Genomic DNA, 26,922 nt, shown 5'->3' with positions numbered 1-26,922 from the left:
TTGATGGGTGCAAGGAGCATCCTTATCCTGGGAAAAGGACAGGGAAAGGCATCCTTGCTGTGCCACTTTAGATGTTTCCCCTCTTTAAAACTGTTCTAACTGGGCAAACCAGTGAGACAGAGCCAGGCAGTTGCTACTGAGGCAAAGGAAGAGATCTCTGGGTCTCTCTGTCCAGCTGTGCTGCAGGTACCTTCACCAACCAGGTCTCCACCGTTAGTGCCGACACAACAGCAACTGGGTTTCACAGCTGCCTGCACGTGTGGGCTGAGCCATTTGTCCATTCCAAAGCCTGAGTTCTTCCAGGGTCATTGCTTCCCAGGGTGCAGCCTCCTCTCTGGAAGCTCACCATTCAATTATAGGTCCCAATTGACCACTGCTTTCAAGATCTGTCTGCTAGACAGCTTTTAATCCATTAAATGTGTGTGTGGTTTTAATATTTGAATGCTGTTTGGTACGGAGTCAAATGCCATACAAAATTTTAAGTGCCTTCTAAATATGTGGCCTTTGTCAACCAGAATTTGAACCTCCTGAAGGAATGAAATCAGGTTTGCTTGACAAGAGCTATTTGCCGTGGAACCAGGTTGGTGAGCATTAAGTACATTAAAACATCCTTTAATTCCTTATTAATTGAATCTCATATCAATTTTTCCACTGCTTTGCCCAGGACTGATGTTAGACCAGTCAGCTCAACGTGAAAGAACGAAGGGTTCGTTCTGCTTGACCTTTTTGGATATTGATTAAAAGCGAAATTATACAGAACTTGCATATTACATCCTGCAAATGATCAACATGGCATTGTTACCTCTGTGTTTGAATTAAAAGTCTGTAAAACTGGGTAGGTGACAAAACCCGAGCGTGACTGGAACCAGTGGTTGGGATGCTGGGTCCCTGGCACGTCGGGGGAGTTGGTAGTGAAAGGGCATTTGGGCTGGGCCTGGTGGGAGATGTGTCAGCCAAACAAGTCAGGTACATCAAGGCTGATAACACGACTGTGGTTTTGACCTGGGTCGTCAGGGGAACAAAAAGAGTGACAATTTTTTTCTTTATCCAGTAATATAGTAGAAGAAGCCAGCTGAGAAGCCTGCAAGTTTCCTTAATCCTGGAGAAAACTGTGGAGGGTTTTTTTATATTTAAACATTCTTGCTTCAAGCTTAAGAGTGTTCTTATTTGGGAATCTGTTTCCAGTTATTTGCAATGTGCTAATTACCCAGTGGCAGAACCTAAGTGGGTGTAAATTGTCATATCTCTGCTGACTTCAGTGGAACTGTGGCAATTTGCACTTCAGGAGGATCTGTTGCCTAGATTCTTGCCAAATTTGAAATCCCTTTGCTCTAACTTGGCTGGGGAGCCTCGGGCTCGAGGGAATACAGAAGAAAACAAGCATTTTGCAGGGCTTAAAATCCTGCTCGTCTCATTGATTTGTTGGCGTTCATGTTTGTTATTCAACCCGCCGCGGAACGTAATGGATACTTGAGCCATCTCACTGATGAGAAAGGAATCCTGCCTCAGATCGCGCCGTTGCCTTGGAAACGACTGCGGCGGTTCCCACGCGGGCTCCCCGCGGGCTGGGGGCACCCGGGATAATTCGGCGCAGAGCCGGCAGCAGCACGCACAGCCCTCCAGGCGTGAGCCTTTTGTCGCAGCCGCTGCCGTGACCTGCATCCGGCCAGGACCTCGGAGCGCCGGCCAGGTGGCTGGGGGGCGGCCAAAATCCCCTTCCTCCCCAAAGCCCGTGGTTTGTCAGACAGCTCACCCCTCCTTCCAGAGCAGGCTGCTTGGGATAAGCCTCGGTGTGTGTGGGTGTGTAAATTGCTGGTGGGGGATTCCAGGCAGCAGGGCATAAATACAGATCTTGTTGGCCATCGAGCATCGTGACGGTTCCTGCTGTAATGGTCATTTAATTGATTAATCCTAATATAGAAGATTCATGCTGTTATCGCCCTCCATGTCTTTTTCAGCTCAGTGTCATCTTGGAAGACAACAGAAATGGCTCTTGCATGGATGAGAGCCACGGGGAAGCTGGTGACGATGGCAGAGCCTTGAAGGCGTCAGTGTTTGGCATTCGTTTGAGTCAGTGGTTCAGGCGATGCAGCCCTTTCTGCATCTCTTTTACTGCTGCACGTACGTGGCAGAGAGCTTAATAACCCTCCAGCGAGCGGGCTGACCTTCTTAAAGGAGATAAATCCACAGGCATTGAGAGATTTTTCCAGAATCTTATTTATAGACCATCTGCTTGTATGTCTTATCCCTTTCCCCTTCAGGGGAGTTTGAAGACTGTGAGACCCCATTTCCAGCTGAAAGGGGGCAAAGACTGGGGTGTGGGAAGCAGAGTGGGTTGCAGAGATGGCCTCTTGCCAACAGCCTTGCATTGACCCTGCCTGCCCATCCCGTGTTTATGAACTACTAAATGTTAAGGCAAATACAAGCACTGATTTCATAAACAGGTGTAATGGACCAGGTAGCAGATTTTTATGTACTTTGGGCCTAATTCATTAACATTTTGCCTGTATAGGCATATCGTTATCTTTATGTGGCTCTGCTGGTTGGCCATATGGGTTTGTTGGCTGCATAGTATTTTTCAGCAAAGATACAGCAAACTTGCCATCTGGGTGATGTTTGCCTGACTACTTGAAATAGTTCGGGTTTTTTTTTTAAATATGGATGGTGAGAAGTCTCTGTTACCCAGGATTTTACCATGGGTTGTGCACAGTTTGCCCCCCATAGTGCTGGTGCCCAGAACAGCACAGGGTGTGAGGAGCTGGCTGGGGGCCTGTGAACAACCTCTCCGTGCTGGGCAGAGTCACCTCTGTCCTGTTCTGTGCTCAGCTCTGCAGAACTGGGGGAGGTGGCTGGGGAGCTCATGGAAAAAAAACCTGTTTCTTTGCAAACATAGTTGATATTCCAATAATACAGGTGTATTTTATTGCACTGCTCCTGAATTGGTGCATTCCATAAAGTTGATTTATGGATGCAGAGACGACAGCAGCTGAAGTGCAGGAGCCATTGGTGTGGGGGGGATGTACTGGAGTATGGCTCAGCTGTGGAGCTGGGATGCTGCTCCTGGTGCTGGGGGATTGTCACCTGGGAGCTTGTTTCCAAGCTTCCTTCCAGGGCAGGAAGGATGTGCCTGCTCTTGGTGACAGGACACTGACCAGTGTGGCCAGGGAGCCTGGTGAGCATCACAGCTCTGGTCAGTGTGGCTCTCCTTGCCTCACTGGTAGGAAAAGAGGGAATGTGCAATACCGTGTTACTGAGCAGCATCTGGAAAATTGCCCTTAGGCCTTGCATTGTAACCTTTGTAAAAATACTATTTCCCATTGCTGCTTGGGTTTTATAATGTCAATATCCTAAGCTCTGCCTCCCTGTATTGCACCGTGCATATGGCGCTGCCTTCCCTATCCCCTGGAGCACATCAGCTTGCTAAGTGGGCTTTCAAAAATAGTTTTCAAAAAAAAAAAAGAATTCATGGTAGACTTTGTTGTTGGCAGGGAAAGAAGTTTTTATCACGGTCTGGAGCAAAATGCACAGCAGATTTGTAATTGAAGTTCACCTTTAGCATTCCAGGTTGTTCTGGCTCTGACAGAAAGCCATTGTGGTGGATCATTATCTGCAAAGATTCCTCTCCTTTGGGACTCTCTGACTCCCAGAGCCATTGCAGTGGTGGTAAAGGCAGTGATGTGAGGTGGTGTGGGGCAGCCAGTTCCACCAGTGCTCCAGTTCTTGTGGTGCTCCTGTCTCCAGACCTTCCCTCCTCTTTGGGAAACACGAGTTCCCTACTATTCATTTTTCAGATTTTATCCCACCTAATGCTTCACTGTCGCCCGGCTTTTCCCCCATGAAGAGCCCAATTAAGCAGCTGTATTTAGATTATGGGAGTGATTGCCCCAAAACACGTGTAGCCCAAATGTGCAGTTCCTGCTCAGCATTGTACCCTCAGTAAATGCAACAGATCTGCAGTTGGTCCTGCAGTGCCACTGGCGGGGATGGGATTCAGTGGAGTTGTTCTGGAATTCAGGGAAACTAATACAAATCATGTATAACACTCTGAGCTGGAATACCAAGTCCTCGCATCTTACATTTTGACATGTCTATTATGTATATGCAAATTCAGTCTTTTCTGCAGAATTTCCTTGGAGATAAATGTTTTATTCGTTAAGGAAGAGGACACAATACGTTAATGGAAGATAATGAACACGTAGCTTGTGACTGGGAATACAGCGATGAGAAAGAGAGAGATTAGGTTTTACATCACTTTTATTCTCTGAGGTGTGTTCTAATTTCCCTCTGCCCAGCCTGGGGAGGTCCTGCTTGCAGGTCAGGTAAGGCCACACTCAGTTAAATTTCTGTGTTTACCAATACTTTGCACATTGGAGCAGCTAAAATGGACGTCTCATCTGTCAATTTAGGGTGGCTTGCACACACTGCTGAGCGTTAGTTGCAGTTCCTTAGCCTCAGACAGCATGTGCTAAGGAATGGCTCTTAAGGCATGTGCAATCCTTTGGGTGCTTCAGAGGGAATAGCAGCAGCAGTGGGGCATGATGGGGCCATGAGCAAGGTGGCACTGTGTCATTTACAACTCTATACAATGGAGGAGGGCAGTGTTCAGGGGACATCGGTGCAGAGCAGAACAGAAAACGACAGGTCAGATCAGGAAAATGGGCTGTTATATGAGCAGAAATAAAAAGCTTGTTTAATCTGGCAAAACCAGGGCTGGGAAGTAATGCAGTTGTTCCATCTACAAATGTCAAAGAAATAAAGTGGGGAGGTGAAAATCACATAAAGTGAGGGCTGGCGTTGGCTCAGGAATGACCAGAGCAAGAGTGGCTGCAGGTAAATGCACATTCAAGATGGTCCCTGTTTGTCTTGGAGTCTTGAGTCTTTGTCCAAGCCTTCTCACAGGAGTCAGGTGCCAGCTGCAGGGCTCATGAGGACAGAAGCAGGCAGGAACCCAGCACTGAGGATGGCCATGGTGTTCCCACGTGGGAGTGCTGGGCTTGGTGGCCAGGAGTCATTGGTGCTGCTGAATGCCACAGCAGGGCTGCTCTGGGCAGGAGAGGTCCTTTTTCTTCCTACTATTTTTTTTTTTTTTCCCTCCTCTCCAGAACATGATTAGATTTCTGTTGTGTGTTAGGATGGGCTGAAATGTTATTTGAGGTCAAGCCTTGTGGCAGAGTCATCATAGGACCCTGGAAAAGCCCCACCCCATTCTGAAGTGACACAATCCGTACTCTTGAGACTCCAAACACCACCATGCTGTGTAAATACCTGTCTGCATTATTCTCCAAACGACTCCATTTCACATGCTGCTGTTGTCATCGTGATGAACTGTTTCACGTACAGCTTTGGGATGATGATTTCTAAATTTAGGGCTTGGCTTCGTGGAGCCTCCCTGGCTGTGGGTGTATGACAAAGAGCAGTTCTGCTCGTGGGTGCCAGCAGTGGAGCTGGATGGCTCGCGCTGCCATGTGCTCGTCCCCCTCACACAGCTGAGCTTTGGCTCGAGTTTAAACAAACACTCTGCAGTTGTATAAACGGGGGATAACACGTACTCCACTGGAAAGCCCGATCTTGCAAAGTCAGCACCTTCTGCAACTGAAAATGCCTCTTTCTGTATGTTAAGAGGGAAGAGGATGATGAGGATGATCACAACAAAACACATAACCTGCAGAAAAAAAGCACTTTCCTAAAGCTGCCTATGCTGTTGTGCAAGCACAGGTCTTTGGGTGGGTTGTATTGCGCTTGGTAAGTTTTAGTGGCCTGAGGACCCTTCAAATACTCTGTTTCCTTGCACCATTTATTGTGTGTCTTTATAGTTACCTGAGGGGAGTTTCAAAACTGGGTTTGTGCCGTTGGCAGTAATAGTAATGGAATTAATAATTACGTTTCTGTAGAATTAATAATCACATTTTAATAGAATTTTCGTTTGCAAAGTGCATTACAGCTGGTCTGTAATTAATTGCATACCTGTAGCGGCACCGAGCTGTATCAGAGACTCCACTGTGAGATCATTAGAGAAGTGCATCAGTTTTTAGGGGCTGTGTTTCACTCTTGCTTGCTGGAGCAGCCAGTTTGGTGCAGAACTCGCTTGGGGCTATGCATCTTGCCAGTTGCTCATGCTCTTGCTGCTTTTCTGCTTAACAAGTTTTTTCCTCAGTTCTTTGTACGTGTCCACTCGCTCAGTATCTGGGTGATGCTGAGGATGGTTCCTCTGAGCTCGTTAGTTTGTTACTGTTTGAACTGCACTCATGGTAGATGTATTTACTGCCAAGGTAAACAGCAAAGTTACCAGGCTCCAGTGGAGTACACCTTCCTTTGCTTTAGGTAGTAGAACCTGAAGAAGATTGTTTCAGTGGCAGAAAATAAGACCTGTGGTCCACCAAAGGTCATGTAGGGACCATGCCATGTGCCGAGCCTGGAGTCTGCAGCAGCTCCCCTGACACGGGGAGGTGAGTGCTGCCCCATGCAGCAGCCACAGATCAGAGATCCCTTCCCACCCAGGATTTGGCTGTTTTCTCCTCCACAGTCACAAAACAGTTCCAATATTTCGTGAGAAGTCTGTCCACTTAGAATAAAGTAATTGATACAAGCAATTTCAGTCCCCTTTAATATAACAGATCTCAAGTGTGAAACCTCCTTAGTTAATGATCAGCATAAAATAAAAGTCTTTTTTAATGTAAGTTCTCAGTTAATTTTACAGTTCGGTTGAAGTGAAAATATCATTAAACAGGGTAGCATTAAACTTTATACTTACTGGGCCTCCCCTACTCTGCAAGGGAGAGGTGAGTTGGTGTCTTGACAGTCACGGTCAGATCCAGCCTTAGCCCGGGTCCATCCCTCTCTTTTCCTTGACGTCATTAGAGATACACCTTTTTATTACAAACTAGACTTGCAAGCAAACCTTGACATAGAGCGACGATATTTTAATTTTATAAAGCCTGCGCTGGCATGGTGAAGTGGCATCCCTCATATTAAACAGGTAATGGCTAATTTGTGAGAGGTGCGCACTGAATTTAAACACCAAAAAGGTTTGAAGGTCACCTTTGCTAACGTTACGTTCAGCTGTCATCCTGTTTATTTCCGTTCTGAGCTGGCACGAGCCCTCGGTGCGGGTCCGAAGGCTGTGCGGGCGGCAGAGGAGGAGGATGAGTGAGCTGCCGGGAGGAAGCACCCGCAGCGCCTCAGCAGTGGTTCAGCACCCGCCTGCAAGGAGCTTTGAAGGGTAGGGAGTGCGCAGCTTTGTGCTGCTGACAAAGGACAGGGGATGTGGTTTCGGCTTCTCCTCCCACTGCCTTCCCATCCTTCCATTAAGTGCAGGTTTGATTGATTCTGTAGTGAGCCAGGGAGGAGCGCGCTCCCTTCCCTGAGGCAAGGCACGTAAAGGGACACGTTTACTCCTCCTGAACCCAAACCAGGCTCTAAGCTAGATTGCATCAAAATGCAACATTGTCACCGATGAGCTTGGAAAAATAAGGGCAGAATTGCATTTTTCAATTTAAAAGAGGGTTAATGCTGTAAAAGAAAATATAATGAGGAAAGAAACTGTTGTTTGCTTGAACTGCAGGAGACACAGTTGTTAGAGAAAGAAACATGAAACATTCTCTGTTAATTTGGGGAAATACAGGGGTTCTGGGAGTCAAAAAGTCCAGCTTCAGGAAGGTAGGTGCACTCAATCCTCTTTCCAGAGCCATCATTCATGAGCTCTGCAGTGACCATGGGCTCCTTTCAGGGGCAGATTTGCTCTGCAGGATAGTCTTTGTGTTAGTTTCAGACTCTTTATCCAATTCAGTTAATCATCCCTTTGAGATTTGTGTGTGGCAGAGAAAAGTTCTGTAGAAAAGGAGCCTCCCAGTCCTAAGGGTAAACTTTTGACCAGAAGTGGCATTTGCTGTTGGTGGATTTGGAGGGACTGAAGGTTTTTAAATGTGTTTATCTGTGCTCCTGTTGTGGAACTTGGAAGCTGTTGATTGTGGGGGTTCCTGACGATTGCGGTTCTTGGGCAGTTCCCTCCTCTGAGCTGCCTTTCAGCACATGGGTAGGACCCAGTCAGTGTTTTGGGGCAGCCTGAGTCATTCCTCTGTGGAATTTGCAGTGGAGTGGGACATGGTGGTGACAGAGCTGCTCATGGTGCCTGGGAGGACAGCCCTGTCCTCCCTGCCTGCTCTCACCTTAACGAGCCGATGTCTTCATTAGCCGCCCTGCTGGTAATCTGCTGCTGATGAAGATTAATAGGGAAAATATTTTCTAAACACTTCTGCCTGCGTTTTCATTAATCTGTGCTTGGAAAATTAATCTTGTGGGGTGACCTGCAAAAGGTGTTAATTGCCATTTCAGGGGAGGATTTATCAAAAGTTTGAGGAGGTGCTGCAGCCACTGCACAGCAGTGGCAGGAGTTCCAGAGGGACTGTTCCTGTCCTTCAGACCCTTGAGGTTAATGCAAGTAAAACCAGTTGTTTTCAAAAGCTCTTTAGGGCAAAGTGCAGCCTTGGCTCTGGTGAGGGCCAAGTTCCTGCCCTTTCAGGTTCAGCGTGGAATTAGAGAAGAAGGAACAGGTTGAATTAATTGAATTAATGTCCATCCTTAATACTGTATCATTATTTTTGAAGACGGCCCAGATGAGGAAGTTTTGTTGGTTTTGTGTTTTTTTATGGTTACCAATTATCAAATCTGGCATGAAAATGAAGCTGTGTGTTACATGAGTGGCTTTGGTGTGATGATGATTTATTGTCCACTTTTCCTTATGAAAGCCACTTGGTAAATTCCTTGTGATTTGTAAACCTACAGGCAGCATGTTGGATAGAGATGATGGATTGTGTGGCCGAGGGAACAGATTTCTGCCTGCCCGTGGGACTCATTTCTAATGACAGTTTTGTGATGTCAGTGGGAGGTTGGGAAGCAAGCAGCCCAGAATTTTGTGTTTTCTTCTGCTTTTCCTTGAATCTTGAACTTGGTTTCAGTGACTCTTGCTGTTCAGGTTTGTGCTGCAGCCAGTGCTCAGTCTCAGCAAAGCATTTTCACTTGGCAGCGAACAAGCACGAGTGTCTGTCCGCACCTTTCTTCCAAATGCTGAAAAACTTCTGCTTGCAAAAATGAAACAAACACTGTTTAAATTGACACGTGTCGCTGTGAATCTTCTTGTGATCTGTCAGCACTGTGAACTTCTGGACACTGTGAGTTACCCGTGAGAGCACTGATCTCCTTTTTTAGCTGGATTCAGCCAGTGAACCATTTTGGAAAGTGTTTCAAGTTTCCATGTATGGGTCCAGGTTTTATAAGAGGGGACTCCTTTCAAGGGATGGCATTTCACCATTTCAGTCTTGAAAAAAGCTGAAATAGTCAGTCATTTCATGTTCAAATAACATTTCAGTTCTTGCTCAGCACCATTCTCCAGCAGTTCTCTTTCCTGAGCCGGCTGTGTCCTTCTCTGCAGAAGGACAGAGAATTTCCAGGATGCTGTTTTCTACAGGAGGAGGGACAGGGCTCAGAGCCACGGTTCCACACCCCAGACATGCCCCTGCTGCTTTGAGGGAAAACCAACTTTTCTGTTGACATCAGCGAAGCTGCACTTTGTACTCACAGTCAAGGAAAAAATTGTTTGGGTTGAGCAAAATGCTGCTCTGCCATTGCCAGTAAAACACCCGGAAACCAGGAGGATGGAGAGAACAGATCTAATGACATAAAGTGTGGAATTCTCTCTTATGAGTCTCATGATCTTTTCCAATCACTGTCAGCCTTGAAGAAATGTTGTGAATGCTCTAATTGGCTGTGATGGGGAAGACGGAAGATTCCCTCTGCATGAGAAGAGGTGATGTACTAAAAATGATTCAGCGTTCTGTTTTGTCATATAGCTCATCAGCGCTGTCTTGCTTTTATTGAGAAAATATGCAGAAAGCACTTTAGAAGCAAAACTGTTGAACCTGCCAGCTAATCACTTGACTTTCATTTGTCAGTGCTCTGTGACTGCCACGTCCCCTTCTCTGTGTGCTGCCACCAGAGGCTGTGGCATGGTGGGACCCTGCAGTTGGGACAAAGTTGGAGGAGGCTGTGCTGGAGCTGGGTACTGCCCTTCTGCCACCATCACTCTCCATGCAGCGAGCCCTCGGTGACCTCCAGTGATGCAGATGTGGGAGACTTTTCAACCCTCATCAACCGCTAAAGAACCTGCAATTCCACTCGTGTCCTTTGTGAGCATTTTCAGCTTCTTAGTTAAAGAGTACAAAAGGTTGTAGGGGGACGTGTGAAGTGCCACTAAGATTCGTTTGTGTGAAGCCTTGCATCTAATTAATGAGCAAAGCCCCGCTGTCTGTTATTGAATGCTGGTGACAAGTCAGTGAAAGTGAAGGTAAATCCCTTCGGGTCAGTTTGTGTGCAGGAGACGTGGCAGGTGATGTCCCCAGGGGCTGCACCTTTGCAGTGGTGTCCTGGCGCTGTGGTTGCAGCTGAGGAGGTGCAGGAGCAGGTACAGGGTCCTGGCACGGTGGAGTCGAAGGTCTCGGGGCCAGGTGGTGCCTGGTGTCCTGTACATGGCAGGACTCCAGCTGTCTCTTGGAGGACAGTCCACACAGATGAGTGCAGGAACAGCTCTTGGCAGGGCAGCCTGTAGCCTTTCTGCCCCAGGTGGAGTGACCCAAAAGGCAGGAGGAGTGGGATGGTCCAAACCCAAGGTCCATGATGCCACCGCCTCCTAGTCCCATTCCTGAAAGAATGCAAATGTTGTTGGCAACGTGTAGACAGATCCTCTTTGGACAGCTGTACTTGAATGCCAGTGATAGAAATCACTATTATTTTACAAGAAGAAAATTTGCTCTTAGCTTGCCATCTCTGCTTTTACCCTCCAGAATGTCTCAGGGCATATGGGAGATATTTGCTTTTGTGTTTAGAGTTGTATTTTCCTTCCTCAGCTGTCCAAGTGACATAAGTGTTAAATAGCCCTGAAGGGCTCTTCAGAAGGCGAAGTCCCAGCGATAAAGTTACTTCAGGTAAATCCCAGTGATAATGTCACCTCAGGTAGGCACCAGGAAGGGCTCTGAGGTTCCACCACTGCTCATATGGGGAGTACCCCCCGATTTTGTGTATCTTGCCATAGCAGACCTCTTCCAATGTTCATTATCTGTCATGAAAACTAGATTTCCCTTCTCTGATAAAAAATTAATGCAAGTAAAAGTTGACCTTTTCACTGCTTATTGAATGTCAGAAACACTCAGCTGTTTGCTGGTAGTGAATTTCAGTAAATTTTGGTGCAGTAATCTTGAGAAATTAATGCTTTTCTGTTTGGGTTTTTGGGACAGGAATGAAATATTGATAAGTTGGTTGTAAGCAGTATAAACTTAGTATATCTACAACAGCTTGTCCAGAAAGACATTCTTAAATGCCTGCTTACTGTAGCTCCTGCCGCCGCTTGTGAGCACTAGTGAAGCTGTAAGGATTTTAAATCAGAATGGGAAGATTTAGTACTTACATACATAATAATTTGTTTTAGGTTGTGTAAATGCTTTTTAATAAAGGGATTCTCTGGAAGGAGGCTTGAAAGTCAGGTCCTTCTGAGTTTTCTATGCACTTGGATTCAATTTTCAGAATTCAGGAGCTGCTGAAGACCTTAAATGGCCTCCTGAAATGGGAAGGGAGTATCAGCTTCCACTGGCAGCTCCCTGTCTGGAGCACCCAGCCACTCCACAGCCCTGTGCTCTCTGCTCAGGCTGTGTGGAGCTGCAGTGGAACTGTGTCACCTTTGCAAAGAGCCTGAAATGAGGGATGGACATGGGATGGAGTCACTCACTGCAGCACCTACTGCTCTTAATTGTAAGCAAGTGGAGCAAAGAGAACAGGACCCAGAACCTGAGCCCTTTGCAGTGTGGGATGTCTGCAGATAGCTTCAGGGCCGATTTTGCCCAAGGGAGGTTGCCAAAAAAAGATCCCAGCAAAGGCTTCTTGTCCATTCCAGCACAAAATTAATCCAAGATAAAACTGCGTGTATAATTAATAGCTCCCAAAAGTTCTCTTAGATATTTATATATTTCCTATAAGTTGGATTTGTTAGACTTGTCCTTATTTGCCCATGTCAGACAGACAGTGAACATGTCAGACAAACGTCCCTTGTGCGATGTGCTCACGCCCTGCACGCCGTGGGATCGTTCCAGATGTGGCTCGTTTCTATCGTGTGTCTGCAAAACTACCATCTCAGCCTGCATTTCCCCAGGGCACTGTCACATTTTGTCTGGTTCCCCCATGCTGTGACGGTCTTTTTTCTTTCCCAAAAAAGAGAATCAGACAGATAATAACCAGATTTCCCACTTGGGTGCAGCCTCCCTGTGATGACCACCGTGGAGGCAGCTGGGCTGGGGATGTGGTGCTGCTCTTATCACAGTATCTGCTACCTTAATCAAGTCTTCACCAAGACCAGCTCAGTGTGTTTTTTGTGTGCAAAGCTTCCCCAGATATAAAGGTATTTTGACCTCAACCTATCTTCATTAGCCTCTGCCTGATCCATTCAGTCTCAGCCCCCCAGCAGCTAAGGCAACCAACACAGACATTAATGGTTCACGCAGCTTTGTATCTGATTTTCCATTGATGTTGTAGGAGACATGATTAAAGCCTTCAAGTAAAGTTGCAGCTAAATCCTTGTTATAGCCCAGCCCATTATTTTTTTGTTCTCCTATTAGGATTTTAGGCATTTCTTTGACATTTTTATTGCCAGATTAGGAGGAAAATGCTTGACTTGTTTGCAGTGTTCTCATTATATCGTCTTTCTAACATTTCTAAAAGAGAATAAATATAAAGTACTTCTGTGGATTGTGTCATATTTCAGTGTGACATTAATATGCTTCACGATTTTCCAGCTCACGGTTCTTCTCACCGTGTGGTGACAGTCAGGGAGCCCTTGCACAGGGGTGGCATGGGTGGCACAGGTGGCGGAGGCTGCAGGGGTTGGTGGTGTGTAGGGACCCAGGCAATGCCTGTCCTGTAGGTTGGTTGTATCCCACTGGAGAACCACCCAGGCAGTGCTGGTTTAGAACACGGCCCTGTGGAGTTGGAGCAGCCTCTTGTACCACTTTTCCTCTTACTAACTGCCCACTCACATCAGGGATGTTGGGAATGCTCTTCCCTTATCTGAAGGTATGGGAGCCTGGCTCTCATGTGGAGCATGTGTCACCCAGATCTGCTCTCAGTGATCCCTTGCACACAGGTGTCATCAGGCGGTCTGTCCGCAGAGCTCGTGCTGCCCTGTTGGTGCCCAGGTCCAAACAGGTCACCTGCCTCCGAGTCCCTTTGAGTATAGGTAGGGGAGGTGAATGTGGGAATCCTTCTCAGGGAAAATTCCCATATCTTGCAAACCTGGCTGAGCACAGCCTGCTTGGAGCTGAGTTTCCAGGTTTTTTTGGGTTTATCATGTCATTCACAGTATCCGCAAGAGCGCCTACAGGCAGTGCTCGCATTGTGTGGCCTCTCTCCTACAAATCAGTGATTTTGCTCCTATCAGTCACATGAAATATCTCCCAGGTCTCCAGAAAACTCTGGAGATTATTCTGGAGTATTCAAGCTGGTGACACAGCCAGGCTGTGAGAGTCTTTGAGGTACAGAAAAGTGATGGGCAGGAGTAATGGGGAGTGGGATGCTGCGGGATGCCCAGGTGTGTCATCCTGGTCATCACCCTGCAGGGGGTTTTATGATTGTCAGTTTTTGGGTTCAGTTTGAGCGACACGAGTAGCAGGGAGTGAGGTGGATAGTGTGAAGCCTTTTGTGTCAGATCAGGAGGTGGGTTGAAAAGGATATTTCATTACTAATTGGCCATGACTGCTGGCCCTAAGGAAATTTTGAGCTCTTGGAAAGCTCGTAATCCCGTCAAGGATCCAGTGCACACTCCTGGCTCGAGTTGTTCCCAAGGGAAAATGATGATGTTTTCCTCCTACATCTCACAACTTTGCCCCTATCCAGACAGCATCCCTCCAGTACGCTTTTCACCCAGGCCAGGGTGATTAAGCACTTAAATTGATTAATCAAATTTCTTGTGATGAGAACTACTGTCATTCATTAATCTGAATGGGATTATAAATAAGAGCTGGCAGAGAAGGGAGACAAACATGTTGACAGATAGACCTGCTGCTTTGAATACAAATCACACCACTGCATCTGGAGGGTCTGAGCTCTTGGCAGTCTCGGGATAGAGCTTCCCTAAAGGTAAAATTAGACTGAGATTAAAGTATCCCCGTATTAATAAAGAAATATGCATTTATGAAGAGTCAGGCACTGCAGTGGGGGTGTGGGGATGCATACCAATGATCCTGCAGTGGGCCGGGCAGTGGGTGTTGCTGCCTGTGGAAGCATCAGTCCCCATGTACACCGATTTCTGCTGTTAAGCCAATGTCATTAGAGGATTCATTTCTAACAGTGAGAAAGTTAAAACCTTGCAATCCTTGCAGAGACTTCAGAATCCCACAGAGGGAAAACAGGGTTTGAAAAAGAACCCATTAAACATTTAAATATTTCATTAAATATTGAACATTTCAAAAATTGCTTTCTAACGAGTCCCGAGGTAAACAGAACAATATTTGTTAACAAAAGCCACCAGAAGTGACAAAGTCCTGCAATGCACAGGCTGTGTAACCTCTCCTCCCTTGATCAGCCATCACATGAGAGCTTTGGGCTCAGACCAGGAACTATCATCTGGGTATGGCTGCCAGTGGCATTGAGGGCATATGGGGGGTTTGAAATGTGTCAGCAAAAGAGGTGACAGGACTAAACCCAAAATCCCTGCACCAGGCTGAGTGCCTGCACAGTGGGCAGTGCCCGGGGCTGCACAGCGCTGTGATGCCACAGCTGAAAAGTGAAGGGTCAGGTTCTCTGGGTTTTGCAGCTGCCTAGAAATGTTAAGAACTGTTTTGGAATCTGCTGTCAGTACCACGGACTCCTTGCCCAACCTGGCAAACCGTAAGCAATTGCTTAAGTTGTGTTGACATCGATAAAAGGCGAACCTTGCCAGCAGCGCAGCTCAGCCCAGCCTGAGATCTGAGCACGTGGTTTTGTGCTGTGCTGAATCAAAGTTGCTATTTATGAACGTCAGAGGAAAATCCAAGCCTAATATCTGTGTTTCTCCAGGATGAGTGAGAAAACACGTTTAGCAGCGTTTTAGTTTTGATTTGCAGCAGTAATGGGAAATTTTGGATGCCTTCGTATATTATGACAATTCTTAAGTCAAAATAAGAGCTCTTGCGGCAGCCTACTGGCCCTGGGATTCCCCAGGGTTCAGACGTGGTTTCCCCTCCCTGTTTACTGTTTTAAGAAGCTGAACTGGGGCCAGTCTGCACGGGGAAATGTTGAGATCTCTTGTCGCCTCCCTGTCTGCTCAGCGTGCCTGTGGCTTGCTGTGCCCTACCAGAGTTGCCACCAGGCTGCTGCTCCGCCCGCCTGCCGAGCCCCCGTCAGTCCCCCCCGGCCGCGTCTCGCTGCTGCGGGAGGACAAGGGAAGATTGATGGCACGTGGCTCCCTGCGCCTGGTGCTGGCATCGAGTCAGGGGGTTTATAGCAGCACGTTGGCTTTTCTCGCTGAATCCTGATTAATGGAGTGGGCGGGAGCCGCCGCTGTCTCCCAGCTCTCGCAGCTCCCGCAGCTCCCGCAGCTGACAGGGACGAGCCTCATCTGACGTTTGAATGGATTTGGAATGTGGCTTTGGCTTCAGCATCCCTGTCCTGAAGGAAGGATTATCTCTTGCAAGATAACCCAATCTCAGAAGGCGCTCACTTCTGGTCTGTTTGAGAAGAGAGGTGACACACAAAACGTGAGGGATTTCCCCAGTGGTTGCTAATTTGGTGGCCAAGAAGCCCAGTTTTCAGCTGCCTCGCTTTTCTAGCTGGGTTTTGCCCTCTCAGAGATCAGCAGAGGTTTTTGTGGGTGCTAGTTCCAGAAACAGATGGACAATCGCTCCTACATGTAAACAAATGTATCACTGCAAATAGCTGACATATTCCTCTGGTCATGATTTGTATGCTATCCAGAGGAATAGGTTTCAGGAAGATTGGGTAGTGTCTCTGCTGGATATGGAAAAGTTGGTGAAGAGAATGGGATAGCAGTGGTACCTATAAGAACAGATTATGGAAATGTCTGTGATAAAATCACAGGATGATTCTTAAATATCATGATAGGGATGGGAGAGTAGGGCTTATAATTGCATTTTGACTGTATCACCAAAACAGAGGTTGCTGCATTGAAGGATGCTCATCTGAGCACTTACAGGCTGCTTTTCCAGGTTCCCTTCCATGCCTGTGAATCCATATGTGCTGCACGGCCGCTGCTCCTTCCCAGTGCGTGCTGATTACAGCAGGCAAGTGTGAGAGCAGAGCGTGGTTGGGCTCAGATACAGCCACTGCTTCAGGAGACCTGTACCCTGTCATCTGGATGATGAGGGGAGTGAAGCCAACGCCTCTTTTGGCTTCCTATGGAGGTTTGATCCATGGCAGCAGTGCTGCTACTGCCAGCAGTGTGCTGCTCCCTCATGGATATTGGTGAGGAAGCTCTGAAATGGTCAGTAATTACAGAGGGAGATCCCAGCAGCAGGGGGATGTACCAGGGAGCTGATCAGCTGCTGGGCTGAGCACGTTGCCCAACACCACTATGGAGCCAGGAGCAGAGGGCACGGTCCTTTTTCCTCAATAACCTGCACAGATCCTGCTCCTGGTATCCAGAGGCTGCCAGGGTGTTGGAAGTTGAAGCCTTACCACCAGAAAATTACTCAAGTATATTTTAATAATGTACAGCCATAGGTCTTACGTGATTTGTTCTCTAAAGATTGATTTAGCTTCTTATTAAGGGAATTGGGAATTCAGTGTGAAAATCTGAACAAAATCTAGGCGGTTTTTAGGTTTTTTTAAATATCCACTCGTGTAACTCACTGGGGAGAAGAATTTCAAAGCCTGTCCAACCCTATCTTGAATTTTTGATTCTCCTGCTTTCTTGTTTCCATTCCCAAGGTATGCTTGTTAAGGAAGAACACCTCAGCGTTATTGCATTATTTTTAAATAAGCCACAATCACTTTAAGGAGCTCAGGATAAAAAAAATCCACTAATAATTTGATTTTATATTCCCCCTCCCTTCCTCCAGTTTTCAGAAGTTTGGTAATGCCAGATGTGCACTGCATACAAATGGCAGGGCAGGCAGCTGTAATTGCACACTCTCCCCTGCTGCCCAGAGAAGGCTTTTCTCTTTAATTACCCCTGGAATTGTAAAGGGATGAGCCGCAGCAGAGCTGGCAGGGCTGGACCCTCCAGCACCAGTTTGGGGCTGCGCAGAAGGTGCCTGCAGCTGTCTCCTGGGGCAGGTGTGGGGGTCTCATCCCTGGGAGCTGCACAGGAGGGATCCCCCACAGCGGCAGGACACGGTCTGTGCTCAGGGCATCCTTGGCCACACACACAGGGTCATCTCCAGGGCCAAGGACACACTCCTTGATAGGAATGGGACCACAGGGCCACCACCATGGGCACCCAGCAGCAGGTCAGAGCATCCCCACAGCCTGGTGTCTCTTGGCCAGTGCTGCCCGGGGCTCCTCTGGGGTCAGGCTGATGCCGGCCCCCTCCGTGTTCTCCACACAGCAGTCAATGAGCTGCTGAGGTGGTGTTTCTCCTCAGACAGCTCAGAAATGCCTTTTCTCTTCTCCTAGAGGTTTTGTAAACTTAAAAGAGAATCATGAAAAAAAATGTTCTCCCCTGTCCAGCCCATTAATTCAGCCTGCTCAGGACAGAATTAACCTTGGCAAGCCTTGCAGAGGAGAGAGTCATTCTAACCTTAAAAATCTGCTGATTAAAGCTGGTTTCAGGAATTCGATTTCACTTAATGCATTGGCTGAGTGCCCAGCCTGGCATTAACATCTCCACAGACACACAGGCCTCCGCAGCTTTTACCTTCCCACTAAAAAAATAATTAGAAAAATAAAAGAAAACCCAGCCAATGAAACTCCCTTTGCCTGTTTTGAGCAAGAATTCATTTTAAAGACTGCTTTAGCTAAAGGCATTACTCTTGCCCTGGTTACCTGTCTGCTCTGGCCAGGCAGGGTGGTAATTCCACTCTCCTCATTAGTTGCAGGGAGGTGTTGAGCTGGCCAGGTGCTCAGCAGCCCTGGGCCATCCCGGGGCCAAAGGCAGGGGTCAGCAGATCCAAGTATAGGAACATCCTACACCCCTCCTCCCCACAGCCCCCATATGCTGAGCCATCAGGCTGCAGATTTTGTGTCATCCACAGTGCTTAACCCATTAATCTTGAAAATCCTCCAAAACAATGACACACAGATTTCCTAGGTTTCTATTTATATCAACTTTTTCTTTTTATCCAAAAATTAATGTAGTTTTTATTGCTGTCATCACTCATTTTGCCTTCACTCCACATGCTGGGCTCCCAGGGTCTGTTTCACCCCTGCAGTGTTTCTGTGCTGCTGTGGTACCCCTCAGTGCCCGTGGGGACAGTCTCTGCTGTCTCTCCGAGGCCAGGAGCTTGCTCAGTGTGTGGGTCCTCTTCATCCCAGCTGTCCAAGTTAGGACATCCAGCCTCAAAACATCCATCCAGAGTCCGATTCCCATGTCCTGCTGGCATGGGGAAAAAAAAAAAAAGAAAAATTTAAGAGATCCCTTCTGTGTTCTGTGTGCTTTTTGAATTCTGTGAACTGTTGGGATTTTTTTAACAGTTTGCTGAAATGTTGAGAACCAGTTTCATGGAGGTGGGAGGCTTTTGTGTGATTCATTATTGACAGCTCTAGAATTATCTGCGAGACAGCTCTGGAGAGGGAGGGCAGTGCTCCTGCCTGCTGTGCACCATAAGCTGCACAGAGCCCAGTGCTGGGGTTTGTTTTAATCAGGGCGAAGTTTCGATCGACTCCACTGCAAATTGGGGTGGGAGGCAAGTCAGGGGGTGCTGAAATAGATTGATGCATATCTCACAAGGTGCTATGGATGTCCCTGGCTGCTCTGAAGGCTGCTCCAGTGGCTCCAGATCAGCTTTCCCATCCTCACTGGGAAGCAGGTTGGACTGGGAGATGCTGCACCTCCCAAGATGCTTTCTGGAGTGGGGGGACCAGCTCTGAGTCAGCAGAACTGAACACTGCAGACCTTTCTGTGCAGCCCTTGGTGCCATGTGCCAGGAGTCACTGTCAGGGCGGCTGTTCCCCAACCCTGGGGAGGGATTTAAATGTTAAGCTTTTCTTTGGATTATTTCTGCAGGGCTTTTTTCCTCCTCTATTTTTCCTCCCTGCATTTCAGTGTGTAGAATGTACCCTTGACACATTTTAAAAACATTATTAATCTTTGTCATTTGTGTTTTAAAAATAACTCGGTGATAGCAGCCAGTCCTTAAATCCTGTTTAATTCAGGCCGACCTTGTGAGCAGTGATCCTGGGGAGGGGGGACTGCCGCAGCCTCCCCTGTGCTCACCAAATGCGCATGTCCAGCAGCACGGGCCCCCCTCTGCACTCGGAATCTTTGCAATTAAAACCAGTTTTGTGTGTTTGGGTTGGCACTGGGCTTGGTTTTCAACCAAAAAGTTTTAATGTACTGGAAATGCAGTGTTTTTCTTGCAGAAAGATTTCCTCGGTCTTGCTGATTTCAGTTAATCAGAGAAGCAGAATTCATTAAAAAAAAAAAAAAAGAAGAAGAAGAAAAGAAACAAACTGTATTTTGCTGTCTAAAATACCTGACAGCAGTTTTTTCAGTTTACAAACACAACATTTTCAGTTGAAATACCCAGGAGATAAACCATGGAAAAAGAGATGAACGTGTTGTATTTGCCAAAAAATAAAAACACAGTGGAGCGAAGATTGAAAGGCAGCCCCCAGACCAACCCTGTCTGTGTCAGGGTGCTGAGCACCATGGGAGCCCCTGTTTGCTCTGGCCAGTCCAGGATGGCCACCCTTGGGTGAAGGGGGGTTCTGTGACCTGTAGCAATGCTTACAGTGCTTACATTGGGGTGCCACAGTGCTGTGTTGTGTGTCACCAGCCCCAGACCAACAGCAGAACAATGTCCTCATTCGTGGGTCACGCGCTGATGCCCCATCCCCAGCGCAGCCTCTTGGGATGGTTCCTCCACTAACCTGACTCTGCTTTCTCTCTTTCTGTGTCCCCAGTGCCTGTATGGCTGCTACGTCCATTCCTCCATCATCCCCACGTTTCACAGAAGGTGCTACTGGCTTCTGCAGGTAGGATGACAATGAGTTCTCTCCTGGGGTCACCTGGTTGAGCCACTGTGGCCACGTTCAGCTGCTGCCGGGGGGATCAGCGTTCCATGTTTTACTGCCTGGGGGATTTTGTTTGTCTGAAGGTGAAATGGGTCTTCTTAGTTGTATGTCTCTGTTTGGACAGATTATATATTTTCTGTAGCAATACAGAGCTGATGCCAGCTCAGACGTTTCCTAAACGTGGAATTGGCTCAAGTGAGACTTTCTGGAGGTTTCTGGTTGTGTCGTTCCATCCTGAAGCAAGGCTGAAGTGAATGCTGCACAGGCATGCCATGGTGTGGGAGAGAGATCAGCCCGGGGCTGTGCTTGACTTTGAGGAGAACCCTGGGCTGTGTTTGAATATGGGGTGAACCTTGGAGCTGGCCCTGCAGTGGATCTGCTTTCCTCCGGTGAGATGTTTAGTTTCCAGGGAGTATTTTGGAGTCACTCAATGATTTTTCTTCTGGCTGTTGTGGGAACAGCAAAGTCCCGGGAGGAGTCAAGCTAAGTTTTCCTCTTATTTACACAGGGTTTGGGCAGCTCCCCCGGGGCTGTGGGGGTGTTCGCAGGACCAAGTGTGGGAGTTTGCCCGGGGGGGGGGTGTTTGCTGACCCCACCTTTGAGGAGCTGTTCACATTCTTGACTGGTTACCATGGTGTACAAAGTGGAAGCAATTTGTTTTCTTTTGTTAGGAAATAGCACTTGACACATATTGTAATAATATTGTTTCAAAGATTAAACTCCCATGGTCCTGAAAACAAACAAGTTTGAGGAAAGTGACATCTGTTTCTAGAAGCAAATGGAAAATAATTCCTGGTTCTCCCTGGTTTTGCAATTCCACTTCCATATTAAAAAAGAAGACACTGCTGCTGTCACTGGGGCAGGACTGACCCCTCACAACCCACAGAGGATGGTGCCCACACCACGGACATGCACCAGATGTCCCCCTCCTCTGTGCTGTCTGTGTGCTCTCAGCTCCATTTGCATCCACGGCATATAAATGTTGCGTGCAAGGAAAGAGGAGACGCTTGGCTGCAGTGGTGGGAGCAGCACTGCACCTCACAGAGAATTGTGGCTCCTCTGAAAACGCAGCGTGACTGCATCGATCCTGTTCTCTTACGGCTGTGCTTATCCCCCTTGAGAGCTCCTGCCCCCATAGGTCACTTCTCTCCATTTGTGAGCTTTGTGTTACTTTTTCTTGTTGTGATGTGCTCTCTAGACGTGTTGCTGGCCCTGGCTGCTGTGGCACTTAGCTGGCATCTCCCTGATGGGTTGCACTGCAGCACTGTAGGATCTCTGAGCTGTTCCCCAAGGTCTGGCCCCATCACGTTCATAGGATGTGCATCGATGTTTAGTCCTTTTCTTTGCTCTGGTAATCACTTTTTATCAAGAGGAGTGGATGGGAAGTACATTTCTTAGAAGCCTATTTATATAAAATGTGCTGCAGGACGTCTCACTGTGGCTGTGGTAGACTGGTATTCCTCAACAAGGACATGCTGTGCCTTCGCTGTGGGAGGAGGAGGGGTCTGTGATTCATGGCAGCATCTCCCAGGCATAAACGGGCATCCTTCAGTCATGCGCTCAAGGTTATGCAGTCGGCAGAAAGGAGCTGGCCAAGAATATTTTCTATCGTCTGCGCAGTGTTTGTGTTCAGCTCCATGGTGAATTCAGGAGCAGTGACACCAGAGAGAGAGAAGGTGTTTTGTGTATCTCCTTCAGAAGCTTTCACTTCAACAGCCCTGGTAAATGAGTTTGATATTGAAAAATAGGTACAGCCAGGGCAATGTGTAACATTAACCTCCAGCAACATGTTTGGCTTTATAGTTCACAGAGCCACATGGGTGACTTTCCCTGGTCTGGGGAGACATTCAGCACCTTCCTGGGACATGCAGTGCTCTGTCTGTGAGTCTCTGCTCAATGGGGAGTAAATACAATTAGTCTGCAATGCCACCCATGTTTTATGGGATGATCTTCCTCCAAATCCTATTGTCAGGTTAGATATCGATTAAAATTCCCCGTGCAATTTTTCTTGATCTTTTCCGCCTTGCCTTTGCAGCATAAAGGCCAGGACTCAAACCAGCCACAGGGACTCACAGCCTTTCTCATGCATTTACACGGTGCCATAGCCATTAATTATATGATGGCATCTGATTTCTTACTTAAACAACTTTGTGTTGTCGTTTATGATTGACATGATGTGCCTGCTCCCTGCAGACCGGTCAGAGGGATGAGAAATGAGAACCAGTCAGCTGGAGCTGCACAATGCGGTTTTCTAGGTCTCTGCTAGAAGTTCTCATGCTGTCAGCAGAGACCATGGTGGTGGTGGCTGTGGCTGGGGTCTGCTGCATGGGGCCTGCACCTCCTCTCTCTTCTGAAGGGGTTTCACATTTTTGAGACATTCCAAGCTTTCTTGATAACGGATTTTAAATGCTGCATTACCCCAAAGACCTTTCATGTTTGTAATAGGTGTTGTAATTGTCAAGCCAGCATTGGTGTGTTCCTGCTGGAGATGGTCCAGCCCTGGGTGCTGGCAGCCCCTTCCATGGATGCTGCCTTGGACACTCACTCTTGGGCCTGAGTGAAGGAAGCATGCCCAAGGTGGTGGTTTCCTATATTTGGTTCTCATATTTTTCTTTTGATTTTCTGATCTCTAGAAATACGAGATCATGCTGTGAGTGACAGGCAGAGAAGACGGGGATGAGGACCCAGGTGGCCTCTTCACAGGTTGCTGGGGAGGACTCCTCAGCAGTACTTCAGTTTTTGTTGTTTGGCATTATCTGTTCACTTCTGAGAAGATGCAGAGCCCTGGCTGTCCACAGTTCACTGAGCGTGGAGCAGAGCTGCTGAAACCTTTTTTGGAATGTGGGTGATGGCAGATCCCAGCCTCCTGCAGAGGCTTTGGCGCAGCTGTGACCCCGAGTGCATTGGTTTGTCACTGGCAGGACTCAGGCTGCCCCTGTTAGACCTTCAGCATAGTACCAGATTTTGTGTCAATGGAAAAAGAAGAAAACCCCCTGTTTGTACTCGTACTGACTAATGGAGGGGAAATGTGGATTCTCAGACACGGATGAAATTCAAACATTGGCACAGCTGAGCAGGAAAATGCAATGTTCCCTTCTGTGCACTGGAAATTGGCACCCCAGGAACTGAAAATTAATCTGGCTGCCAGGCTTCCGGACGGGCTGCGGCTTGCCAGGGTTACGGAGGCAGCTTTGCCTTCACCCATCGGCAGCGATGGGCCCCTTGCTCACTGCCACTCCTGTGCTGTGCAGCTGGAGATGCTGAGCTCGTTGGATGCTCATCGTGTCCCACCCTGCCTGTAGCAGGTGCTGATGTCTTCTTTAGTGCTGGTGTTCAGGTGCTATGGGGATGGGAGGCAATACATTTTTAAAAAGTGTTGCCCTTTTTCTTAATTAAGAAGTACATAAACTATAGGATCATGCTATAGGATCATGCTAAAAACTTGTAAATTTAGACCTCTTGGCCAGTCGAACAAATTAAGACTAACAAGCCTTGGAGAGAGGTCTGTCAGCAGAGGGCTGTTTCACATTGCACATGCATTAACTGCTCACTGAATAATTCAGAATTGGTGCAGAAGAGTGTCAGTGGTACTGTTCTGGCAGGTGAGCCAAGGAAGCAGAGTGGGATGCAGGCTGAGCTAGGCAGGCACGGGGACACACCAGAGCCCCACAGAGCCCTGTTGTAAATCCAGTGTTTGCAGTAATTGCTGAAATGTGATAATCCAGTTCTCTGGGAGCCTGCGGGAAAAGTGCATTTCATCTTTATTGCTCACACACTCACAGGATGCTCCCAGCAGCCATGGCAATCGTGGGATGCTTTCCTGTGGGGTAGGAGATGGCAGGGGAAGGTCAGGGACATCAGCAGTCATGCCAGGTGTAATATCCAGGCAGGATGTCTGTCATGGAAGGAGCAAGTGGGAGATGCTGTGGGGGCACTGGTGGTGGGCAGTATTTGGGCAGTGGTCTTTAATTACCGTTCCTGCGGGTCTGTGTGCACCAGCCGTGCCTTGCAGAGTATGTGTAAGCACTGATGGAATGTCAAAGGTTTTGGCAATATTCTCTCTTTACTCTGTTTTTTCCCAAATTCTCCCTTCTGATACACTTGAATATTCAGCAGTTTGTTACTATGAATGTCTGCACTGATGCTTGATGCCCCCTGAGTGTTCCTTTCCTAAAATACATCTTGTCTGAAAGCTGTGGGCAGAAAATATCGAGACCTAAAAAATAATTTAAAACATTTTACATGATATCTGTCACTGTCCTGCAGAAATTTAGTGTTTGTTCTGTATTTTTTTGCCTCGGTTTTCCATTATGTCCTAAACAAGAGGAAACCCTTCCCATTTCTTTTTGATAGCACCCCATCAGAGTAGCATTTCCCTCTCTGATCGCTTGTGCTCCGCTGCATCAGCAGCATCTCCTGCGTCCCTGGCTGGAGCAGCGACAGACAGCTTGAGGATTTGGGGCTTTTTCAACATAAATTGGAAGCATTACAATCTCATAAAAATTCTCAAGACTTTTGCTTAGTAATGGGTTTTTATTTTTCATTTGGGTGAAATAAAAGTGGCTGGGCAATAAAGCACAGAGGATGCTGTGCTGCACATGGGCACTTAGCTGGGTCCTGTCTGTTGGGGGGTGGGGTGTGAGTGAGGCCCCGGCACAAGGAGCCTGTGCATTTTTGCTAATGGGATTATAAACTGTTGCTGCTATGCTGGCACGTTTTCCCAAAGTGAGTTTTAACCCGTGTGATGAAATCAAGTGGTGTAGAAGTCCAGCAGAGCATGGTCTGTGGTGCCAAACTATCGCCAGTGGGGCTTCACGTCCCAAGCGTGCTCAGGATACAGGTGGGTGTTCACAGAGCAGACTTGTGCAGCAGCTGTGCTTTACCTGCCTCAGTTCCTGTTCCCAGTGCCCTGCATGCATGTGGAGCTGTGCTGGAGAGGAGACAGTAAGTGTGGGGGGAGCAAACAGCAGTTCCAGGAGAGCAGAATTGTCTTCTGTGTTGATGTAGCTCTGAGCTGCAGCAGCAGAGGTGCTGTTGGTATCAGACGTTGGCAGGATGCAGCAGTCAGTCCTCTCGTGTCGTCATTGGGCTTCACGATGTACAAGCATTTTCAGAGGATGGGGAAGTTGTGGATACCCTTTTCGTGCTTCCTTAACGTGCCTTTGACTTGATCTCTCTAAAGGATGCTCTCTTCTTTCCCTCCTTTCATCTTCTCAACAGCTCTTCTGAAGGCACTGTACTTGTTGCTGTGTCTCTGCTGCCTTGCAGTCACTGGACCAGCTGTGTCTCAAGACTTCCCATCATGTTTTTCAGGGTTCATTAAAGATCTGAAATACTCATGGAATCGGTAGAGCTGTGTAAAAACTATTGCTCAGTCCAACTGAAATTCCAGGGGTTCTGTGAACTCTTTTGTACTAATTGTCCAGTTTAATTATTTTGACTTTTTTTATTTGGTCATGTGTCTAACATACTGACTCCTGAAAGTGAATTTCAGAGCAAACATGTAAGAGAAGCAAAGTGTCCTGTGCATGTGCTCCCAGTCACTCTGTGTCACAGAGAGCACAGCCTGTGTGCTGCTGGAGAAAGGACAAACCCTGGAGCCCTGTTTGTTGGGACAGCTGCCTGCATTTGCAGCCATCCTCACACGTGAGACTGCGAAAATAAATCAGGATGTTGTTTCCGTGAAAAACATTTTCCATGACAGAAATCTACAGTAGATAACATAGAGCTGTGGCTTGGGCTGGACTGTGCCCTGTATCTGCCTGGATCCCTATGAACCAGAGATTCTGCAGGGTGGGTGAAGTGGGGCTGCGAGAGCAGCAGCACAAACCCTCTGCTGATGTTCCAGTGAAGGGGAGGCAAAGAGGATTACAAATGAACTGGTGTGTCAAAGGCTGGAAACATTTTAGCAGGAGTGCTTTATCTTTTGTAATGTTTTTATAAATTATTTATTAACACACTTGCTGCATTTTCCTGAGAAATTGGGTGGAAGAGCAGAATGTATAGATGGCGGATTATATTCCAGAAGAAAGACGCCTGTGATTAAAAAACAATTTCCAACCCTTTCAAACACATAACTTTATTTTAGACAAGCAGGCTTCTATTTTTGTACCGCTCTCCACCATTTTAAAGAAAATCCCGGATTCGTTCCCTAGATATATGAGACCGATGTTAATGCGAGCAAACTAAAAAGCAGTCAGAGTGCTTTAGTTGTTGCTTAAATAATCTGTTGTCATTTATAGAAGAGATGCATTTCCCAAACTGCTGGGGGATGTGCCTGGGTTGCTGATCAAGAGAAGTTCTGGCAGGGGTGACGGAGAAAAGGCCAAAACATGTCCAACACCCACAGAAAGGGAGAGCAGGTTTTGTGCTTTTGGCTCTTGGTGGAAATGATGCCCTATTTGCCCTGGATGGCTGACCTGGGGGAGGGAAAGCAGTGGCTCTGTCCCTTCTCGGGGGCTGCAGCCCTGCCATGCGCCATGGCCCGGCCGGGGGGCAGCCACAGAGCGGCTTCTTGTGCCTTATCCAGCAGCTCAGCTTGAAGAGGAGCCCCTGCCGTAGCTAAAATGGGTTTTGCCCCTGTGGTTGCAAAGGGACCCGACAGCACAATTGGGTCAGGGGCTCCTGGGGACCCTGCAAGAGGCCTGCTGTCACTGGGGAACAGCAGCATCTCAGCAGGGACACCAAGAAGTGACATGACTGGAAGCAGGATTACTT

At 47.6% G+C, this 26,922-nt stretch overlaps 1 protein-coding gene across 6 annotated transcripts in view; it reads left to right on the top strand.

The window, feature by feature from the left end:
* CAMTA1 (calmodulin binding transcription activator 1) overlaps positions 1-26,922 on the top strand; it is a 219,495-nt gene that overhangs the window by 90,003 nt on the left and 102,570 nt on the right. For all 6 annotated transcript variants that reach the window (XM_069034861.1, XM_069034852.1, XM_069034855.1 and 3 more), the window contains one exon: positions 20,095-20,166. In XM_069034861.1, the coding sequence (XP_068890962.1) occupies positions 20,095-20,166 (72 nt within the window). The remainder of the gene's footprint in view (positions 1-20,094; positions 20,167-26,922) is intronic.

The sequence above is a fragment of the Aphelocoma coerulescens genome, chromosome 21, assembly GCF_041296385.1.
Source record: "Aphelocoma coerulescens isolate FSJ_1873_10779 chromosome 21, UR_Acoe_1.0, whole genome shotgun sequence".
Classification (NCBI taxonomy): domain Eukaryota; kingdom Metazoa; phylum Chordata; class Aves; order Passeriformes; family Corvidae; genus Aphelocoma; species Aphelocoma coerulescens.
This window is presented reverse-complemented; position numbering and strand designations above follow the sequence as displayed.